We start from the raw sequence: 23,844 nt of genomic DNA on the forward strand, positions 1-23,844 counted from the left end.
CCTTCCTTTTATTTCATTTGTCTTCAATATTTTTTAGAAAAGTATTTATATAGTTATATAGATATGTGGTACTTTTTAAAGGTTTTATAGATATGCAATACTTTTTAAAATATTGGTAAAAACAGTGGGAAATTGAGATTGAAATGCATTATAATCTGAAGATTTCTAATATTTACTCATTTTCACATTGCCCCTGTAATCCTGTAATCAGTAACATAGTCTGCATTGGAAAACACTAAGCACCTTTTAGAGTCTTAAAACATGTCAGGCAGTAGACGTTATCTTCTGATAATTTATTGATTCCAATAGACTTATTTAATATTTTTTATCCTCAATTCAGTGATCTTAATTCTGTCCTGAAAATCAGGCTGAATTCTCTAGGTCTTTCCTTTTTATTTAATTGCACATTTACCCTGTCAAAATTACCCAATAGACCCACTTGAGAAGACTGAAAAATCAGCTTTTGTGGCAATCTGTAAAATAGGAAAAGCATACATACATTGATATTTCTTAATAACTATTAAGAAATCATCTACAGTTTGAGGAAGACCTGCCTTTTGAATCAAATGTAAGTCCTTTTGTGTAAGCCAGGCCAATTGACAAATGACTCCATAATCAGAAGCACGGTCCTTTCTGCGGCCCTTCTAGAGTCCCAGCATTCTCTTGGAATCCATATATATCCATCGATAGCTGGCTGCACCAGTAACAGCTTCACTTAATTAGTTTTATGGAACAAATTTTCTATAATGGCTTATACAAAGAAATGCCATGTAAATCTTAATTTGCATTTTCAGTTAATTCCACTGCCCAAGTTTCACCTGTGATGCATTGAAATGGACTTGAACAATCATAGGTTGTTTTAGGTTAATATAGAAATTTTTGGCCATTAAGGTAAATAATATTGATTTATAATCAAGCTTAAAAAAGTAAAAGTAATCTGTTGCCAAGGTTTGGTTTTCCAGGGCATAGGTTTGGTTGGGGAATTCCATGTGACTCAGGTTGGCATCATGCGGTGAGCATAGGTGAAAAGGAGAGAGGGATGTATCAACTAGGAAATTATTTGCTAAAGACAAAACCTGAGACCCAATGCGGGGCAAAAATGGTCACTTTGAACGCAAACTTTCAACTCTTCTCACTCTCTGCTCCTGGTCCAAAATGTCCATTGAAATAAATAAATGAAGACAAAGTAAGGCAAATTTCCTATTGGTCCTAGAAACTAGGAAAGAGTACCTTTAACACGCTGGAGAGATCATGAACCACATGTAGTAGACAGTGTGGATACTTGATTAGAACAGACAGGCCAAGAGAGAAAGAATGACTATATAAGTCTCCCGATGGCAAGTAGAAAGCTGAGTGAATCACACATGGTAGGAGATGTTAAATAGGCTAAACTTTTCTATTAAGTGGAAGAATCTCTTACATGGATTCAAAGAGTAAAAGCTAACTGCCGCTTCTTTGAGACACCTAAAACACAGTAATACAGAAAAAGATAAGCAAAAGTATCCTACACAACTATAAGGAAAAGGTGGGTCAGAAACTTGATACAGGTTTTAGGGGTAAAAAAGGGTAACAATAAGGTTATTATAAATAGGAACCTTTAAGTGGATCAATTCCCATAGAAGTATATATGCATGTTAAAACAGGGAAAAATAATAAAACTAGAATTGTCAAACGATAAATATTATGTATTCAGCTTTTTAAAAATTCAGAAACAAAAAAGACTTGGAATTGATGCTTCTTAAAGGCCCTAATATAGGAAGATCCAGGAAGTGTTAGCAGTGATGATTCCTGCGCACTCTTCTGCAGCCACTACATTTCTCAGCAGGAGGTCTAGACTGTCTCTCTTTTTTAAGGTGATTCTCAGATGATTTCTAAGCATACTAAGGTGGTGGTTCTCAAACTTTGGAGAAGTTAAGCAATTAAGCTTGATCTAATGTATGTGTATGTACACATACACATAAAGAATAGAAAATATTATGTTCCAGTACCTATTTAACATGTTTAAACACCAATCATGTTCTGGGTCCAAAATATTTCAGTAAATTCACAAAAAGCAGAAATTAGAAATTGATAACAGAAATATCAAGCTATTTGCTGGGGTGGGAAATCCCAAGTAACTAAGGTAGATACCAAAACTGCAATTATAAACTACTCAGAAATGGACAATTAAATACTATACATAAAAATCTGGATGAGGGCCAAAAGTATTATTCAGAGGAAATTCTTACCTTGAATGACTTTAGCATTAAACAAGAAAGGTTGAAAATCAATTAAACATCTGAACAACAACAAAAAAAACTCAAAACTTGAATATAAAAGCAGAGCGCAATAATATAGAAAATATGTGAACAGTAGATATGATGAAATTCAATATTAATTCCCCAAAAAACAAATGAGGCAAACCATTTACAGGGTTCATGGGAAAAAAAGAAAAAATATATATTAAGGTTGAGGAAAGAGCTGTGAGGAACACTAAACTTCCCTGAGGGGTCTGAGAGAAAACATGAATAATTCTAGAGATGTTCCTTGGGAGAACTTGGGTACTGTAAAGGTATAAAATCTCTCCATACAAACTATAAACATAACATAATTCCATGTTTGGGAAAATAAATGTTTATTTAAAAAGTAAAGAAAATTATCTTGAAAAAGTATAACTAGAGCAACTTGGATATACTGTTTAGTGAAAATAATTAATTATGGGAAGACTAGGAAAAGTTATGAAATTATTCCAGCCTTTTCTCCCTGCATCCACCCCTCCCCCAAATAAGGAAATAGCAGATCCAAATTATTTTATGAACAAGTGTTTTTCAATCCTTAAAGGGACAAGCCATTCTTATATGACTTAAATTTGTTAAGAACATGAAAAAATGAAAGACTTGGAGAAGATAGAGCTATTCCCTCTGTAATCTCGCCTTTAAATTGATAATAGTTCCTATTGCATAGGATTGTTTGAAACTTCTAATGAGTTTATATATTTATGAATTAACAATGGAAAATTAAGCCTTTTATGTCAGTTTTGAGCAATACAAAATTATAACAAATATGATATGCACATTTTAATGAAATATTTGCAAATACTATCTGCCTGATAATAACATATGTTATCTAGCAACATAAAGAAAACCTACAGGAAACATTTTGGAATACATAAAATATCAATAAGATCAACATTGCAAAAATAAGATTCATGACTATATACAACAGGAAGACATTTTTTAAAAGTGCAAAAAGAATTTAAGACTACAACAGAAAACAAAAGGAAAAATTATAATGTCTAAGATCTATGTGAAGAAATTCTAGGACTCTACTGAAGCGCTTGAGAGAGGACTGATTGGAAATCATTTAATTTATCATAGACTTGAAGGATGAAGTCATTGAGGAAATGATAAACTATTTAATAAGCAGTTCTGGGAATCTGGTTGCTTATCCACTGGGGAAAATCTATCAGTGTATTAGAGCAGATACAACAATTTCAGGGTGAATTAAAGATCAAACCTTCAAACAGACTTCATTAAAAATGTTAACATAGTGGGGAAATCCTATGCAAGTAACTTGAGAAGCAGGAATAAGAGAGAAAAAAATCTTAAGATGTCAGTATGGCCAAAACAAAAATCACCAGCAGAAATTGAAGACAAAGGATAGACTGGTGAAAAATACTGGCAGTAGCTAAACAAATGGATAATATTACTAGTACAGTATGTACATATTCTTTAATCAGTAAGGAAAAGACAAGTCACCCTAGCAGAAAACCTAATTCAAAGAAGTCAAAATCAACAAGGCATGGTGGCTCATGCCTATAATTCTAGCACTTTGGGAGGCTGAGGTGGGTGGATCACCTGAGGTCAGGAGTTTGAGACCCACCCGGCCAACATGGTGAATCGTCGTCTCTACTAAAAGTACAAAAATTAGCCAGGTGTGATGGCATGCTCCTGTAATCCCAGCTACTCAGTAGGCTGAGGCAGGAGAATTGCTTGAACCCAAGAGACAGAGGTGGTGGTGAGCCAAGATTAGGCCATTGCACTCCAGCCTGGGCAACAGAGCAAAACTCCATCTCAAAAAAAAAAAAAAAAAGAATAAAGTCAAAATCATGATAGCTGAACATATATGAATTGACTCATAATTTATTCATTTATGATCATGATGGTTGAGAATGCAAATGCTGTAGCCAGACCACCTAGACTGACACCCTGACGACTCCCTTAAACTGACTGTGTGATTTTTGACAAGTACTTAACCTCTCTGTCTGCATTTCTTTGCTGCTGAAACAAAAATTATATCCTTCTACTTGTATTGGAGGTATATGGTGAAGACCAGAGTTGTTAAGTGAGAGGTGGGCACAACATTTCTTGGCACATAGTGAGCATTTATAGTGTAAGCTGGCATTATCTTCATTTGCACTGTGTTAGCAATTGAAATGACCAAATACAAATACACCTCATAAACTTAATATGAGTGTTTGTTTAAAAATGTAATATTAACATTGTGGTTTTTTCTATTAAACACATTTTATAAATTTTACACAGTTTTTGGAATTAATGTGTATTGCTTTTTTAGGGGCAGCTTATATTTTAAGGGGAGTTGGTTTGAGTTTCAGGCAGTGGATTGTCTCAAGAAGGAAGAAGTGAGGTAGAAGTGGAGGAGATCTGGGGTGATGAATTCCCTGCTGCCTCTATTGGCTGGTAGCTGAGCTTCTTTGCAGGCAAACAGTGACCTAGTAGATATTTCTCATTATGTTTGTAACTGACGTCATGGGAACAAGGCCTGATTCCCAGCAGCGACAAGAATGTGAAAGGATACCAAATATAGTGTATGGATTTTCCTGTTGCTCAGCCACATGTCTGTCCTCATCACATTTTATTGGAGAGCCACTTTCCATGTGAATCAGCTGGGACTAGTAATATGTCATGGAGTTGTCACATTATTTTCCCTTTTATGTGGAGGGAATTGCAGCTGAAAGAACAATCCCTTTTATATGCAGTGTCCTCAGTTTCTAACTGGAAGGTCAAATAATGGGGAATCAGTATGACTCTTTAGTTTGGATTTTGATCTTAAGTGTATATCTTTCCTCTTGAAAGCCATTGATGGTTTTATTCCTTCATAATGATTCTGATTAACTTTGCTATTAAGTTTGAAACTCATTGCATCAAAGATCTTCATAGGAAAGCATAATAATGATAATTATTTTAAAAAGAGTTCAAGTTGAGAAGCTTTTTTTCTCTGTTCTCACATGCTCACCTCTGGTGTATGCTGATTGTAAAATAGCTTAGTTTTCTAATATAATGAGTGTATCATTTGTTTGAATGAAAAATTAGTTTTATCAACCAACATCTAAAAACTGGTCATATTTACTGTGCTCAAAGCTTGGTAAATATATTAATGTTCTTTTTATATTGAAAAAACTTGAATAGCTTAAGCATGATTGTGGGTCAAATTAAAAATTTTAAGCAAGACTATCTTCACTAACTTGGCTCTGGCTCCAAAATTCTCAATCATTACTTAGACTTCTTGTACTTTTGTTTGCTGACTAATTGAACCAGGAATTAACTGTTAGCATGTTCTATAAAAGCTTTGTGACATATTTCTGAAAATAATCTAAGGGACATGAAAATGTTAATTTTCCTGATTAGGGGTGTTTGCATTCTCAAGTTAAATCTATTATTACTGTTCTACATAGTTTTCTTCAGCTTTTTGCCTAATGTTATGCACTATTTGCCCATGGAAAGGCAAATATACAAAAATGGGTAGTAAGTCAATTTGAAGAGTTTATCCTGGAAAATTGAAGCTAAAGACATTATCATGTTATCCAAGACTCCTATTTGAATGAAATGAAGTCCTCCCAAATGTCAGCTCAGGAAATCTCTCCAGATGAATTGCATTCTCCTTCCATCACAAATTGAAAGCTATATCGTTCCATTTTGCCTTTGCTGACAGATCTCAAAATTAATGAAAAGTATATATGGATTCTCCTCTAAATTTTCTTTTTACTGTGCTTTAATTAATTATGGCTGTTTAATAGAAGCTTTAAAGTTATAAACATAGAAATAATTTTCACACTTTTAAATATAAATAATATAGTTAAGATATGGAATGTGTGTCTGTGTATGTATGTATATATCTATATATCTATATATCTATATATGTTTAGTTTTCATTTCCTCTTACATAAATGCTCCAAGGTAGGAGTTTGGCAACTTGGTTGATACAGAACTTTGACAGAACTTTGTATCTGATATTCTTGTTTTAGAGGTTCAATTATATAATCAGGGAGGAAAGTGAAAATATTTTAAAAAATAGTCTCTTCTGTTACTATCTCAGTGTTAATTACAACACTATTCAAATGTGTTCACCTGTTCTTAACCCAAACATATTCCAAATAGAAACTAGCATTTTTCTTCTTTCCGTTACTTTTTCTTTTCCTTTACCTTTTATCTTTTCTCTAAAGATATTTCTTGTAGCAGAGAGACTAGAAATGTGGAAACAACTAAATGTTTATCAATAGGATAATTAATAAATTGTAATTTATTCACTTTTTAAAGATTACATAGCAGTATAAATAACGAATCAGACCTAGATACTAATCTAAACAGATTACCAAGTTGTACTGATAGGTAGAAAACAAAATTACAAAATATATATAATTTGTCACTTAGGCAAAACAAAATGCATTTGTCTATTAAGGCTATTTTTATAAATATAAAATCTTAATAAAATTTACAAAGAATGCATGCCAAATTCCTATCTAATTTATGTTTAGGGTAAGGAATTTGGTGTTTGTGGAAGTTCAAGAGACTTCAGTTTCTTTTCGGTAATTTTTAAACTTTTTACACTTTTTAAACTTATATTCTATTTTTAAAGATAGTTAGGTACCAAACATGCATAGCTTTAATTCTAGCTCAGACTTTGCTGCTTTAATGTCCTTAGGTGGGTTCTGATTTTGCTGACACAATGTGAGGGACATTAGGAAACAGGAAATGGTCATTTACCAATTTAAAAAAAAAAATCCGTTTGCTATAAAATATTTCTCTTTATACTGATACCTCTTGTTCTTCTGTTATCCTTCGCCAACCCTTGAGAAATCGTGGAAATTTTAAGATAACAGTACAATGACTGTGGGTTGAAGCAAAGCTAAACTGGACCCAAGTCAGCTTGGCAAATTGTCAGGCTGTTTTTGTATTTATTTCTTTCAACTTTAACATCCACAATTTATTAAGTGAGACTGTGTATCAAAGCGGAAGCTCAGAATCCTGTTTGGACACCGTTTAGGAAGGAAACCAGGTCTTTATGGGGCACCCCCTTCCTCTTAGCTGCTGGCCAGGAAAACCATCCTTCTGTATCAAACCTATTCAATCAGAGAGAGGTGGAGTGACTTTGGGAAGGAAGATGACCTCTCCCTTGTAAAGTGGAATTGCTCTGTTTCCCCCCATGACTTACTCAACTCATTTCCACCACTGTTTATAAGAACACTTGTGTGAATGCTTGTAGTGACAGCAATAGTCATTTAAAATATGACTCAAATTTCATGCTGTTAGATTTCCTATGCTATTTAAATTTTTGATCATCACAGTCTAAAGTAGAGCTTTTGATTAACTCGAGTTTTGCCGAGGCCCTTTTGGAGTTAGCAGGTATGCTTCTTAAAAGCCCGAAGTTTAATCAGTACATATACTACTACTATGTAAAATCATGGCTGCCATCAAATCTGAAAAGAGAATGATTAAATCAAGCTAATTAACTTGTTTTTCATGGGAGCCAATTAGTTTCAAAACGATACTGAAGATGTTTTACTTAGATAACTTATATGTGGGATCCAGAGGTAGACCAGTGTATAGAACTGATGTGACATGCCAGCCAAGAGAGGATAGCAGAGAAACTTGTTTATTTTGAGGATTTGTTGGCACTTTGTGCATTTTGAGTGTTTTTAGATTTTGACCTCAGCTCTAGGTTGATTTATTTATTTAATTTGCATTGTTTCCTGGCAAGTAAGACACTATTAAAACCAGCTCCTTTCTTCATTTCTGTAAAATACAACCTTTTGGGGGGAATAGTTTCAGATTTACAGAGAAGTTCAAAGAGAGTACAGAGTTCCCCATACATGCCTTATCCAGTTTAGTCTAATGTTGACATCTTATAATACCATAATACATTTGTTAACACTGAAAAGAACTAACATTGTTACATTGCGATTAAACGCTGATCCCTATTTGGGTTTCACCAGTGTTTGCACCAGTATCTTTTCTTCTGTTCAAGGACCCAATCCAGAATACCGCATTGCATTTAGTTATCTTCTCTCTTTAGTCTCTTCTAATTAATCTATGCCAGTTTCCTAGTCTTTCCTCTCTTTCCATGACCTTTACCATCTCGAAGAGTGTTGGCCAGGAATTTTGTAGAATATTCATCATTTTTTAGTAAGTGGAAATGTGTAACTTACGATTTGTACCAATTATTTTTCATCCACACATCAGTTTCAGCCTGGTGATTGTCACTTTATCTTCCTATCTAGAGTGTCTTATAACAGCACTCTAAAAGTAAAAGGTGATTTGTGGTGGATTTAATATTTGCTTCATCTGTGATCATTCTACATTATCAGTTTTCCGAAAGTTAGTTTTGGTTATTTGCTTTAGATCACATAATAACTTTGCAACAATGTGTATTTTATCTTTTGTTTGTGACAGATTAAAGATGGACAACCAAATTGTTATGTACTAAAGAATAAAGATTTAGAACAAGCTTTTAAAGGAGTTATTTACTTAGAAATGGACATCATATATAATCCGGTAAGTGTAACTGGGTCATACTTCTCAGCTTTTCCATACCTAAAATAAGAGGTGACCAGCTTTTGGAGGCTCAAATCAATGTAAGATGTTTCAGAATTTTTGCAGCCAGAGGGAGGAAAGAATAGTATTATAAAACTGAGTCATAAAATGTGCTGGATATCCCAGCTCTCAAATGGTATTAAGGGAGAATCGGCATAATTGATGAATCAGCAGGATCAGCAGATTCTGTTGAATCTGTTGATCAATAGATTTGATGGTGAATCAGCAGAATTCACCATTTGTTGAATCAGCAGAATTGACGGTGTTTAATTCTCAGTAAATCTAAATGTCAAGGAAAAAATTTTAAAAAGGAAAATCGTTTTCTGTATAATCTATATATTATAAAACTTTATATAAAATGTATATAACATAATATGTTATATATAATTATGTAATATATAGTATATAAAATACATATTATATATCATGTAAATTAAATATATATAGATTTTTTTCCCTCACATTCTGAGTAATACTAGAACTCAGCACAGTCTCCACTATAAGAATGTGTTGTTTCTTCCCATTTCCTTCCCTTTCCCTTCAAGGAAATCATACATGCATTTTATAAGCAGGTCAGCCTCATTTCCTGCTTTCTCCTGGAAAACATTTGTATATAGAGTATGAATACCAGCAAAACCTGAGTTTAAGGGAAAAGGGGGATACAGGCTTGAAGAGAAAATGTTTTGGTTATGGGATTTTACAGTTCATTAGATGTGGAGAAGGACTTTAATCTGATTCTTTAAGGTTCTACTCAGTCTGAACAAGTGCCTAAGTCACTCTGAGCCTCAGTTTCTTTCCTGTAAAATGGGGCTAAAATGGCTCATCAAGTTATTTTTCCAGGCCATTGAAAGGAAATAAGATTCTCTGTGAAAAATGTGTTTTCATAAGCTGGAAATTGTTATTCATATGCTAGACATTACTGTTGGAAGCTTAACTTAAAAGGATTTAAGAAGGAAGTTTTATCTTTTACAGACGTTAGTTTGAAAAATTCATGCACTTCAATCTCTGCATTGGTTTAAAATACCTCCAGGGAATGAGCAAGTGGAGACAGTACCCTCCTAGACTCAGTCTGACCCATGCCAGGGACTCTTATCAAATGGGACCCCCAGAAACATGTACAGGACACAGGTGTGTCTACCATTTCTTTGGTCCCTGCTAAGGTCAGAGTCAGAAGCTATTGATTTGCATGATTTTCCCAGTCATTAAGAAAACTAGATGGATGAAGTTTCTATAAATGCTGCTTTTTTTAACAATGATGTCTTTCTAGGTCAAAGCAAGTATTAGGACCTTTACTCCCAGGGAAAAGCGCTTTATTGAAGACAGCCGCAAGCTCTCCAAAAAGGTGGGTCAGTACAGTAGATGGCTTGTTGATTTGTAACTCAGCACCTAGCACCTGAAGTGTTAACACTTGCCTGTAATTTCTTCCTTGAATCTTTTCCTCCCTCGCATTCCTCCTCTCTCCCTCTGCCCCATCTCTCTACTTCTTTCTCTTTGTTCCCTTGTCTCCTAAAATAAGGAGCTCCGTCAGCTCCATAAGAAGGGGATGAGTGGTTAGGCGCTGTGGCTCATGCCTGTAATCCCAGCGCTTTGGGAGGTCGAGGTGGGCTGAGGTTGGGAGTTTGAGACCAGCCTGACCAACATGGAGAAACCACATCTCTACTAAAAATACAAAAAAAATGAACTGAATGTGGTGGTGCATGCCTATAATTCCAGCTACTTGGGAAACTGAGGCAGGAGAAATGCTTAAACCGGGGAGGCGGAGGTTGTGGTGAGCTGAGATCCCGCCATTGCACTCCAGCCTGGGAAATAAGAACAAAATTTAGTCTCTTTAACAAAAAAAAAAAAAAAAAAAAAAAAAAAAAAAAAAAAAAAAAAAAAACTTAAAAGAAGGGGAAGACTTAAAACATAATTCTTGGATGAAACAGAAGGTCTCAGGCCCCCATTATTATCCTGATTCATTGAATAAACAAAAATTCCTAGCATCAAGACTGTCAATGTCTTCCAGAATCTACTTGTCCTCCCTACCCATCCTTTAATCACAGCCATTTCATTCTCCGCCCTTTAAAGTTTCAGGGAGGTGCAGCCTATGGAGTCAATAACATAATTAACCCAGCAGATCTTTAGAGACTTCTGGCCTGGGCTTCACTTGTGGATGTTCCTACCACCTAGGCATGGTCTAAATTTGGGGTGTGTTGGCATTTCAGCCCATACTTGAAGGCAAGATCTCTCTCTCTGCCTGTTGCCCTTAATTCTTCTCTCCTTCAGTTCAACAAAAAGTGAAGTTCAGGGCCTGTAGGGAAAGTTTCACTTTTCTTTCTTTTTTTTTTTTTTTTTTTTTTTTTTTTTTTTTTTTTTTTTTACTGTGACCTTTACATTTCGTTTTCAGAGTCCCTCCCTGTTGTACTCTTCACAGTTCAGGATTTCTCCCTGTACCTATCGTCCCTCTTCAATTGTGTAACAAAGAACAAAGTGTCCCCTTTTTCAGGAGCTTATTACTTCCACCACTTCCTTTGGGGTGAGCAGCTGTGGATTACATAAAGCAGTTACATATAAAGACCCATCTTATCCTTTTGTTTCCCATGAATTTCTGAGCATACTTGGGAAGGGCCTTAAACATCTTCCTAGGGGAAGCCTCCAAATATTTCGTTTTCGTTAGCCATAACATTGAGCGTAATATTTATTTTGTGTAATCTGAGCAAATGTCTTATTTTATTATTATTTTTGCCTTTTGCTCTGTTTACTTGAAAGTTAAAACCTGCATTGAGGTGGGTGGGGTAGCTGCTTTGCAAGCACATTGAAATGAATCTGCCTACAACTGAGAGCAAGACATTTCCTTTGTAAAACAAAACCTCCATGTGGGGTGGTTTTGGGCTCTGAGAGCACTGGCGAACAGCGGGCTGAAATCTGGGGTATGCTGTGGCCCTCCCCACATGCCTCTTCCTACTTAATGCCCCCAAATTTTGATAAACTTGAAACATTTCCTAAGGATACAAATACTTGAAAGCACTTACTATGTGACGGGCACCTTTCTAAGCTTTGTCATTCTCTCAACAACTAATAAGATTCGAACTAATAACAACTCTATTTTATAAGAGAGAAGTTAAGTAACTTGCCCAGGGAGAACTCAAACATCTTCCCAGAACTCCTGCAGTTTTGTAGACCTCTGGACTAGATAAGCTATAATACTTGTATGTTTTTATTGTAAATCTATTCGTTTGCTTCCAAACTCAACAACATGGACACGCATTTTGTGTCTGTATCTCTCTAGCTCTCTCTCTCTAGTTCTTTCTTACTCTCTCTCTCTCTCTCTCTCTCTGATTCTGTATGTGTCTTTCTCATACAAATTCACCAACATTAAATACCTGGTTTCTGTAGTTTCACCAGTTCCATTTTTGCGCTGAACGTGTTGAAACAGGCTATTCTTTTTCAGATGAGTGCTAAAATGCATTTGATTATCTTTTCCTCTGTGGATGTCCATATTTTAAAAAGAGTTTAGAAGTGTCAGCTCTTCTCCTTTCTATTATCGTTTTTTAAATTGGCATCTATATAGAACATAATTTAAATGATCAGGGTACCTGATCCAGAGGAAATATTTGGAGTATTTAAATCTAGTTTCCTGTTGGCCATTTTTTAAAAAATCAGATCTTATCAAGAGATGTGGACCGTGTGAAAAGAATCACTATGGCAATATGGAATACAATGCAGTTCCTTAAAAGCTGCTTCCAGTGGGAATCCACATTAAGAAGTACAATAGCATTCGTGGTAAGTTTCCTTTTATATTTTCAAATTATTTGCTTCTTATTTATATTCTATTCATCTTTCTGAAATATATTACAACATAGGTGACTGTGTGGGGGTTGTTTTTCTAAGACAGTACTTAGGTCAAATTTACCCTTGCAATCACCTTAAATTCCCCAAATCCCAGTCATGTACCATCTCTTGGTAAATTTAAGATCACCAGTGTTGTGCGTGTGTGTGTGTGTGTGTGTGTGTGTGTGTGTGTGTGTGTGTATAAGTGTTTCCCTCGCTACATTTGTGTAGTCCTGCATTGTGTTTATATTTTTTCTTTCTGTGCCAGTGACTGCCTGTAATTTTTTTAAAACGGCATCTGAAAAATCACATGACTAAATAATAACTGAATTGTTCAATTTAGATTTTAAGTAAATTATTCCTGAACTTTGATTTAAAGATGTTTATTCATTTCAAACCAGTTGGGACATACTCTTCATTACACATTACAATTTGATTCAGTCCCACAAAGGGGAACCACCCTTGTATATGAAATGTACTCCTTTCTCTGGTGACATTGGCCTATCCTTATGAAGCATAATAAAATCACAGAATCAAAGAGTTGCAAGAGATTTTAAACCACCTAAGTCTACCACTGAGAGCCCAAGAATCTTGGACGGACTTCACAGCTGGCCTCATGCCCTCACTTTGTGTCTCAGCACATTCTCTCATTTGTAAAGGGACTTGTCCTTGATCAAATTGGTAATGTCAGCCATGGGAGGAGAAATCAAGTCTCCCAACTGCAAATCTTCGTATGTTTGGTATCATGCCATTTATTTCTGTCATGTGCAAAGATCACTGTAAAAACTATTAAGAGGCATGAGTGAACTAAGAGTGTGAATATCGGTCATGATCATTGGTGAATCTGATTTCTGAACGTTATGTGGTTCTGTCTTCTACTGTCAGTATATCCTTAGTGTTCTCTCTTACCCGACAGGCATAGCCTCATTTAAAAAATGGGGAGGAAAAAACCGATTCATTAGCCCAAGATGTCAGTGGGTTCAAGGTCATTCCTAACATTTTTATGCAATCAAGTATATCGGCTCCAAAAGAGGCTTTCTCTTTGCCATTGGGGAGTATTTTGTTTGGTGGAGTTTATTTTAGTTCTCCACTGCTTCAGTGCAGAGGACCCATGCTGCCTGCAGGCTTGACCTTTCATATACTTTTTCTGCTGTCTGAAGTTGCTAAAACATTTGGCCTTAATAAAAACACTAATAATGGTTTTATTAATCTGTATCCGTCATTGTCTCAGCATTTGTTTATCTACTTCCCTTTCTCACGTTTTCCTCAGCTGGTGGCTTCATACATCGGGTTCCACTTCAACCTCCCCAGCACCGCTTCCCACCCGAATTCCCTTTCAAAACTTTCCATGGAATGTCCTATGCAATTCTGGGCAAAAGAGGAAAATGAACACAATTGGTGGCTTCTTCCAGTCAGCACCCAGACAGCCGCTGTGAGGAGGAGAGGATTTCCTCTTTCTCGAGTTTAGTTTCTGGCACTGTGATTTTAGAAAAACAGATCTGTTGCCCTGGATTCTGGAGGGAGATGACAGAAATGATTAATGGGCTGCTGGCTTGATCTGAAGAAAGATTAGAACAGATGAATAGAAATAGGTTGTCTAATAGAGGGTACTTCTAAACAGGAAGGGAGCCTTGGAAATGGAGCCACATCTCCACTGCCTGTTCTCTGAGGGATTCCTCCCTGCTGGGCTTCATGCCTCAGAGAAGAGCCCTCCCCAGCCTGGAGAATGCAGGTTGCCATGTTGTACCCTCACGTCTCTAAGGCCCACTGCAAGGAAGATCAATGTGGTGTTCTTGTTGCTGGTTTTCTGAAGTATGGTGTTGCAAGGACACATGGGTTTATGTGACTGTGTGTATAGGGACATTTCCCATTGGACACCACTGAAGAAAATGCAGAGCCAATTAGACATGCTATATGCATACATTCCATCATTTGGTTGTCCTGAAAGTACTAGAATAAAACTACTCACTTAAACTCATTTTGTTTTAATTTAAAACTCTACTTAAAAAAATTTAGGCCAATTGTTGACTGGCCTTGGTGATTCTCAGAAATACCACAGGTATAACATGGTAGATATGTCCCCTCCTTAAGCTGATGAAGTATAATTGTATTAAAAATGGTGTTTGTTATTCCTGTTGTGATGATTATTCCAAAACCATTTCTGCTATTAAAGCGAGAGGCTATACAGAAAATGCTTTCTTGGGACAGAATAAAACATATATTTCAGTTTCATCTTTTTTTTAATTGCATTTTAGGTTTTGGGGTACATGTGAAGAAATGCAAGATTGTTGAATAGGTACACACATGGCAAGGTGATGTGCTGCCTTCCTCCCCATCACCTGTGTCTGGCGTTTCTCCCCATGCTATCTCTTCCCAACTCCCCACCCACCGCTGTCCCTCCCCGCATGGACACAGGGAGGGGAGCATCACACACTGGGGTCTGTAGGGCAGTTTCATCTTCTTTCATTCTTCTTTTAGTAAGATTATGGGTAACCAAACCTTCATCTCATTTTTTGCTTGCATTCATGTACCTTGCCTGTAGACCTGTTACCTGTCTGGAGGGGACTGATGGGGTTGCACACCTGGGGGCTGCCCTGGCTGTAGCAATGTGTCCTCGAGTCTATGGGACTTCATGATGGGTTGTCTTTCTGCAAAATGTTGGATCCCCAACCCCAGGCTCTCCTCTGCCTTTCTTCACTCTGCACCTGCCGTATCTGTCAGAGGTGACACACACTGATGGATGTTCTCTTGTGACGTGTTGAAGACAGAATGTTGCTTGGTGTCTTTATTCATCATTGTGACACTTTGTTCATGTTCCAACTGCTCGCCTTGGCATTACAGGGCAGAACAGTTTGGTGGTGTCTGAAGCAAGGTTTTAAGCCAAGGATGTATTAAATGACCTGTAGTCAGGTCCTCTAATTGAAATTAGCGTATGTGTTGGTTGAAGGTTCAATGCACAGATGTGAAAGGTGCTATTTTAGTTGAATCAGTCCCTGGTTGGGCTTTTCTTCCTGTGATGGTACAGGAAGTGACGCTAACACAGCAAACTAAGGGCAGAACCAAAGGGATGCCTTTTTCTTCTGTTTTGTGAGAAAATATAAAGTAGCCTACTAACTTTATGTTCTGGACTCTGGTTCCAGGTGATACAAACATGAACATTGTAGAATCATGTTTAATCTATTCTTAAAATCAATGTTAAAGACTTTATGAAAGCAAACCATATGTTTTCCATGGATGCCTGTGTACATGTGTATGAACATAATCATACCTTGTTGAAGGCAGGAGTTAAAAAAAAAGCAGGCTCTTAAGATCTAGGTCCACAGGGTGTCTCATTAGAAGTGGATGGACAAATGTGAAAGAACTCACCCTGTTAGATGATCCAAGCCTCAACTTCCTCTACCATGAGATTTATCACTGCTACGCTTATGGGGATGGTTGTATTCCCAACATGAGAGAAGAAAATTATCTGTAATTCACCTGTTATGTGAATGTTGCTGCATAGCATTCAATTTATTGTTATAAGAAATTAAACGTGGGCATTTGTAGGGTGGTCAAAGCATTCCAAATCAACTTTCTACAGATTTAGTTCTTCTTGTTAGGATCAACATTGAAAATCTTTGTCTTTTGAATCTTTCTCCTTGCCCTGTGTTTTCTGGATATTTTGGTATCTTGCATTTTCTAAGGTGTACTTGATTGTATTAAGTATATTTTTTCTTTTTTCTTCCTTCAAAAATTCACATTCTTGGCTTTCCAGTTGAAAAACAAATTAATATGAGATACTCACTTACTGACTGAGGCCAAATAGAACTAAAATATTTTGCCTTAAAGTAAGTGCACCTGTATATTTCCTTATGAATAGATTTGTAAATGTATGTGATATTTTATACACAGCATATACACAAGACATGTACATGGCCATGTACCTGTCCCCCACAGATATTGATTCTAGGGATATTCATAGTTTGTTATTTCAGTGCTTACTATCATACACTGTCCCAAGGATTTTATAAATTCAGTTCTCACCACAACCTGCTGATGTGGGTGATGATTACTGTCTTCTTTTTGCAATTGAGAAAAATAAGCCTATAGAGGTCAAGTACAGTAACAGAGCTCATGTGTATGTATGAAGCAGAGGTGGCATTGAAACCCAGGTCATCTTGCTTTAGCCTCCACAGGCTTACCCCTTCCACCATTCTGCCTCTCACTGATACCCAGGATGTGGTGCTTGTTGTCCTTGTATTTAGATAATGACTCCAGGAGCAACCATACTGATCATATAAGATCTGTATTTAGATATTATGTGTGGCGATTAAGCCTTTTCCAAGCTGTGATACTATAGAGGAAAGAAACCCTCATTACATGGGTAGGAATAATTCTTTAGCTCAGTCATTTTATTCACAAGTGATGAGACTAAAATTGAAGAAGCCAGAGGTGGGAGTGCCCAGCCCCTGGGCATCACATGCATTTGACATCCTTGGGATCCAGCTGGGTGATCTGAAGAACCCTAGAGCCTTGATTCTAAACTGAGTCCCAAATTAGAGTCCGACTTACTTTTTCCCCACCTTTGAGGAATGCTTTTAGATGATGTAGAGGGATTTTCAAGGGGAGAAGAAAGAAAAAAGGAAAACAATTAGTGGAAGGGGTCATGGAAGGCATTTGTACTTTTCAGTTTTTTTTTTTTTTTTAAGTACTCCAAGTTGTTAAGAAAAAGGGATAGGGTAGAAGAGAATAACTATCCACAGTAATATGTTCCTTTAAAATATCTTGAAATAATGACTATAAAAGAAGTAGGCTCATATTTCTAGTGGGGATCTTTGTTTCATAGATCCAGTGTCTCAGTGCTAATACATTATTTGATCGTAATGAAGAATATTCTCAAAAGATAACTTTGCATTGTGATATTTATATTGGTAGCTTGAATCATGTATGGGTGTTTTGTTATGACGTACTTATATTTTATAAACCCCAGTGTTATCTATAAAAAGACCTGAAGTTATATTAGTATATAAATGCATTTTTCATATGATAAAATAGAATTTACTTGACAGATGGCATCATCGGAAGGTTATTTTAAACAGCAAAGGTTTCCTGATGCTTTTAACATAGAATTGCATTTGTGCAGTTTCCTTTCATTTTCCACCAGTCTTTCAGGCACACACCTGTGGCATCAAGGGAGGCTAGTTTGTTGGGCATTGATGGATTCTTCGTTTTATTAAATTTTTAGTTGAATGTTTGATCTTTAAAAGTAATCTAAGTGTACCATATATCAATGAGTATCTTCATAAAGCTATGATTTTAACATCTGACTTTTTTTCTAATTTTTTTTTGAGTGTAGGAAAATAAAGAATTTACTTTTCAGAGTTGACAAGGACTGAAATACGATACACAAATTAAAGCATCAATCAACCTCTGCCTCCATAAAGTTAACAAAATACAACTGTCCACTTGCTTGGTGATATCCCGTATTTAACATATATAAAATTCTTAGCTTTAGGGATCCTAGAATATTGAGAAAATGTAAAGTAATTTCACATAAAACTTAAAAACAACAGTAGCAGTAATAGAGCCAGTCCTTCCAACATACATGTCCTTTTGCACACACACACACACACACACACACACACACATATGCATGCACACAAAAAAGCAGAGGACATTTGAGAAATTAAAAGTTGCTCTGTTGGATGTTTTGTGAAAGCTGTTTGGTAAAAATTGAAGGCAACGCTTTGAAGACTGCTGTTTTCCATGATTGCTCTGTGGACCAAAAAACATTCAGATTCATTTTGCTTTGGTGGAAATGACAAATGCAATTACAACTTTGTTTTGAGATTAGACTCTTTAAATAATGCTGGTCGAATGTCTTTTTGATGCTTTCATTATTTATGTGTTAACTGTGTCTAAAAGATTTACTTTAAGTTCTGTTGCCAATTTATTCACAACAAAATGCACCTGCACTTGATTAAGCTCTTTCATTGGCTGTGACATCCACCAGAAGTCATAATTGGATGTGTAGAGCAGACATCGTTGCCCATTTGCTAGGTGTGTGTGCAGTTGGTGCTCAAAAATTAAAAGTATTTCAAGCCGGTCATGGTGGCTCATGCCTGTAATCCCAGCACTTTGGGAGGCTGAGGTGGGTGGATCACAAGGTCAAGAGATCGAGACCATCCTGGTCAACATGGTGAAACCCCGTCTCTACTAAAAATACAAAAAATTAGCTGGGCATGGTGGTGCATGCCTGTAATCCCAGCTACTCAGGAGGCTGAAGCAGGAAAATTGCCTGAACCCAGGAGGCAGAGGTTGCAGTGAGCCGAGATCACGCCATTGCACTCCAGCCTGGGCAGCAAGAGCGAAACTCCGTCTCAAAAAAAAAAAAATGAAAAGTATTTCTGTAAAGCTGAAAGAAAGAAATTCCACAGTTATAGTAACCAGAAGAAGAAGGGTTTTTAGACATCTTTAAAGTGTGTACATATAAGTGCACACACATATATGTAAAATGTATAGGTGTATTAAATGCTTAAAATATTTGGCATCTTATTATTTAACATATATAAGATAGTTTCCCTGTCTTCCTTTTCATGAAGGACTACATAATATACTTTCAAAATATTTAAAGTTTTTTTAGCACTTTAAAAAAAATAGGAACAATCCATCATTGCATATTGTAAGTATCATTTTTACAACATAATTGCACCTTCTATTGGCAGGTTCTCAGGCATTAACTAATTAGGCAATTTGATAAAATTACAGTAATTGCATTAAAAAGATTATCTGTTAAAAAATTTAAAAGGACACTATTAACTATTTTAGCTTATTTTCATGTTTATATTTTCAACTCTGTGAGTTGTGATTCCAGACAGAATCAGAGATTGACTGACTGAAATCACTTTTTTGGAGCATTCCAATTTTGACTAGTAAACATTAGCTCTCAATTATTTGAATCATAGCACAGCACACCCTGCCATATTCACACAGCCTGTTAGATATAAATGGTTTACACCCCTTTTGTATATAGAGGTCCAGACGCTGTGTGAGACCCAGTGTCACTACCACTGTCTTTTCATTGGTGTGCACTTGCAAGCACAGCTTTTCTGTCTCTTCTAAATTTTCTGTTTAGGATTCTGGGATGGTTAATACTGAGTATCAACTTGATTGGATTGAAGGATGCAAAGTATTGATCCTGGGTGTGTCTGTGAGGGTGTTACCAAAGGAGGTTAACATTTGGGTCAGTGGGCTGGGAAAGGCAGACCCACCGTTAGTCTGGGTGCGTATAATCTAATCAGCTGCCAGTGTGGCTAGAATATAAGTAGGCAGAAAAATGTGAGGAGAGAGACAGGCCTAGCCTCCCAGCCTACATCTTTCTCCCATGCTGGATGCTTCCTGCCCTCGAACATTGGACTCCAAGGTCTTCAGTTTTGGAATTCACACCACCTCTCCTTGCTTCTCAGCCTGTAGATGGCCTATTGTGGGACCTTGTGATTGTGTGAGATAATACTTAAACTTCCATATACACACACACACACACACACACACACACACACGTATTCCATTAGTTCTCTCCCTGTAGAGAACCCTGACTAATACAGATTCCTTGTCTTTTGCAGATTCCAAGTCGTTCAGTCTAATTCACTCTGCTTTCCAGAGATACCCTACTATTAATTTGAACTTGATCCAGATTTTAGGATCTTTAGTCTTAAAGAAAGGACTCTAGAGATCTTGTAGCCCCTTAATGCAACTGGTGTTTGACAACCACCTTCTTCAGGCTTGCTCCTTCTCCCTCCTCCCTGTACCTTCCTCTCTTGCCTCATCCCTCTTCCTTCTTCCTCTTTCCCCTTTCCACAAGAAGTGATGGGTTTGAGGATCTAATACACTGCTAGATATTGAAATGCAAAGATGAATTTTCATAATGAGCACTCATAAGTCTATCTGCCTTCCTCCCCTATTTTCTACTCACCCTTCCTTTTCCCCACTTCCTCTCTCTCTTCCTCCTCTTCACCCCATTTATCGATTCTACCCTGCCTCTCTCCTCACCTCCCTGGTTTCCCTGCTTTATTCCTCTTTCTTCTACCATCCTCCCTTATATTTGAAAACAAAAGGTAATCTTTTGATTATTCAAGCATATCATAAGAAAAATGTGCTCTTTGGGGATAAAATTAGGTCATAAGCACGGAAATATTTTTAAAATATGGAATGGTGGAATGGGCTGCAAGTGTGGGTAGGAATTGCTGTCTGATGTAACTATTGGTGGGTAATGGTATTCTTCGAATTCAAAGGCCTCACTAACACAGACACACTCTCTCACTCTCTCTCTCTCTCTCTCTCTCTCTCTCTCTCTCTCTGTCTCTCTGTCTCTCTGTCTCTCTGTCTCTGTCTCTGTCTGTCTGTCTCTCTCATGCTAATTTATTGCAAAGTGTTTTTGTGGACCTGGACTTGTTGAGAACCTCTTCAATGACAGGGTGGCAATACCAACCTTGCTGTTGTGTGCTGTGGTTAATATTCAGGAGTCAACCATTTCCAGGGCTACTTAGTGTATATTTAACCACCAGATGCCAAAGCCAGAGTTCTACCTCAAGGCTATGATAATACTCTTCATGTTTGACCTAATAAATTCAGTTCATGTCAAAAATAGTTCATGTATGCCTGTAGTTCTAGCACTTTAAGAGACAGAGGCAGAGTTTGAGACCAGCCTGGGCAACATAGTGAGACCCTGTCTCAAAAGAAAAAAGAAAAGGAGGTATTTTATTTCAATGATTTAATACTTCCGGCTAATGTCATATGTTAAATAGTTATGCAGTGTAACACAGCCTAATGATTGAAGGATTGTTTTAGTATATTGCAAGCTGCAGAAAGGCAAAGGCCCAGTCTTTGATTTTTGTATGTATTCTTACTGCTTAGGATAATGTTCTGTACACAGTAGGCATCTAATCAGTGCTTCTTGGAAGGGTGCTAGAACTAGTGAAAACCATCTGTTACCAGATGTTGCTTTCTTTTCCTTCCTGCACCTCCCCTGATCATAACAGTCTATGGCCGCATCAGTGGCTAAAACAACCCAGCAACTTCATATTCTTGTCTGATACACATTTTTTCCTGGCTTTTTCTTGATCCTGCCCATCCAGGTATAGTGCTAATTAGTAGCAAAATGGCCAAAAGGCAGCCAGGAGGAGGAAGAGTACTGGCAGCCATCATGCCCCCTGAATCTAAGAGTATTCTATTTTTGATGGTTTCTTAACCGAATCCCGTTTCTCCCCTTTCATTTGTTTCTATATGTGACACCTGGATGTGCAAACATTTTGTGTGATGGAAAAACAGAAAAGAATATTTAGAAATAGGACCAGACCTGGTGTGTGTGAAAACAGTTACAACCAGTTCCCTATGTAGGTTTTGACCTGTTGAAGAACCATGCTCAGCACTTAGATATCTGGCTAATTTGATATTGCCTTTTTTTTTTCCCCCAGTCTGAGCTTTGTCATTTGTTTCTAAGCTGTCATTTTTATTAGTCTCTCTGGCTGATCTTTTGGGGCTCCCCATCAGGTGGCGTGTGCTCGCCATTGTCTGGCTGCACTTGGCAAGCAGAGGGCCCTTTTATTGCTATGTGATGTGGGCGTGCTTGCTGGGGTAGCCTGTAATTAGACCCACCACAGGTGACAGTTACTAGAGAGCCCAGTAATCATTCTAGCTGCCTGATCTGATGTTTATGGAGAGAAACCTTTCTTGTGGTCTGGTTAGGGTTTACTATAGCATGTTGTACTTTTGCCATCTGATTTATGATTTAGAAAGGTGTGTTTTGTTACTGCTCCCTTTATCCTGGGGTTGTGTCATTGGCTGTGTGTGTGTGTGTGTGTCTGTGTGTGTGTGAGTCATTGGCTTTTTAAATAACATGCATTTTAGAGAAACATTTTTATTAGCCTGATTGTCCACATCTCACCTATACAAAAATAAAGATTTTGATATTGAATCAAAATCAGGTTCAGTTACCTGGAAACCATCATTCTCAGGAAACTGACACAAGAGCAGAAAATCAAACACCGCATATTCTCACTCATAGGTGGGTGTTGAACATGGACACAGGGAGGGGAGCACTACACACTGGGGTCCGTTGGGGGGAAATGGGGGAGGGATGGGGGGGTGGGGAGGTGGGAAGACATAGCATGGGGAGAAATGACAGATACAGGTGAGGGGACAGAAGGCAGCAGACCACACTGCCATGTGTGTACCTATGCAACAATCTTGCATGTTCTTCACATGTACCCCCAAACCTAAAATGCAATAAAAAAAAATCAGGTTCAGTTGTAATCATCTAAGCGTTGCTCTTGTACAGTGTTTAATGACTGTTTTAGTCTTGCTGGGATTCTCTTATTGCCTACATCTATATTGTTTTTGGCCTTTTAAAATGATTTTTCTGTTGCTTCCCAAGCTCTTTAAAGTTTCTGTTTTAATTCATTGTCTGGGATGCTTCATTTTGTTGAGGGAAAAACCAAAACAAAACAGAAATATACATCTGAGCCTCACTGGGTTAAGCAAGACTCAGCAGCTGCTGTTTTAGTTAGAAAAGATGGAGCCATAGAATGATAAGGTAGGAGGGGCTTTCATGGTCAGTCTGAGGGGAAGAAGAAAGGCTTTGGGAAAGTGATTTTCTCAAGGCCTCTTCACTTGTTTGAACAGAGGATTCTCAGCCCTACACTATTTTTACAATATGCAGCTTGTAGAGTCATAAACTTTGCAATTATGGTTTTAGTTCATGTGTACATATAAAAAATTCCTTGAACTCTTTTTTTTTTTTTTTAGGTACATTTTCCCTCAGGTCTTACATTTGAATAAAAATAGTTTGTGAGTCTTTGGAGTTGCTACTCTGAGTGGTAACATGCCGTAGGGAGACATAAATCTGTATCGTTTCTTCAGTGCGCACTTGGCTGACTCTTCCCATAGAACAGATGAATTTTCCTCATCAAAATGTTGCGATGACAGTAATGAAGATGATAACAGTGATGACAAGGATGATGTTGAACTGTGTTTTTCTCTTTGGGAGGTGTTTAAGTTTTGACTTCTGCTATATACAAACTTGTTCTTATTTTATTAGGCTTCAGTGACACTTGTAGTGAAGCTTTGTCTTACATTGTCTTCTCTTTAAGAAGCAATAAAATATCGCTTCTTAAACTAAGTATGCATTTGTTAATAGCCACATTTCTTCTGCTCTGGATTAAGCCAGGTACATGCAATTATAAACATT

General features: G+C 37.0%; 1 protein-coding gene across 17 annotated transcripts in view; it reads left to right on the top strand.

The window, feature by feature from the left end:
- MCTP2 (multiple C2 and transmembrane domain containing 2) overlaps positions 1-23,844 on the top strand; it is a 279,413-nt gene that overhangs the window by 175,026 nt on the left and 80,543 nt on the right. For all 17 annotated transcript variants that reach the window (XM_074400075.1, XM_074400073.1, XM_074400064.1 and 14 more), the window contains 3 exons: positions 8,670-8,771; positions 10,078-10,152; positions 12,453-12,572. In XM_074400075.1, the coding sequence (XP_074256176.1) occupies positions 8,670-8,771; positions 10,078-10,152; positions 12,453-12,572 (297 nt within the window). The remainder of the gene's footprint in view (positions 1-8,669; positions 8,772-10,077; positions 10,153-12,452; positions 12,573-23,844) is intronic.

Source organism: Saimiri boliviensis, chromosome 5 (genome assembly GCF_048565385.1).
Source record: "Saimiri boliviensis isolate mSaiBol1 chromosome 5, mSaiBol1.pri, whole genome shotgun sequence".
Taxonomy (NCBI): domain Eukaryota; kingdom Metazoa; phylum Chordata; class Mammalia; order Primates; family Cebidae; genus Saimiri; species Saimiri boliviensis.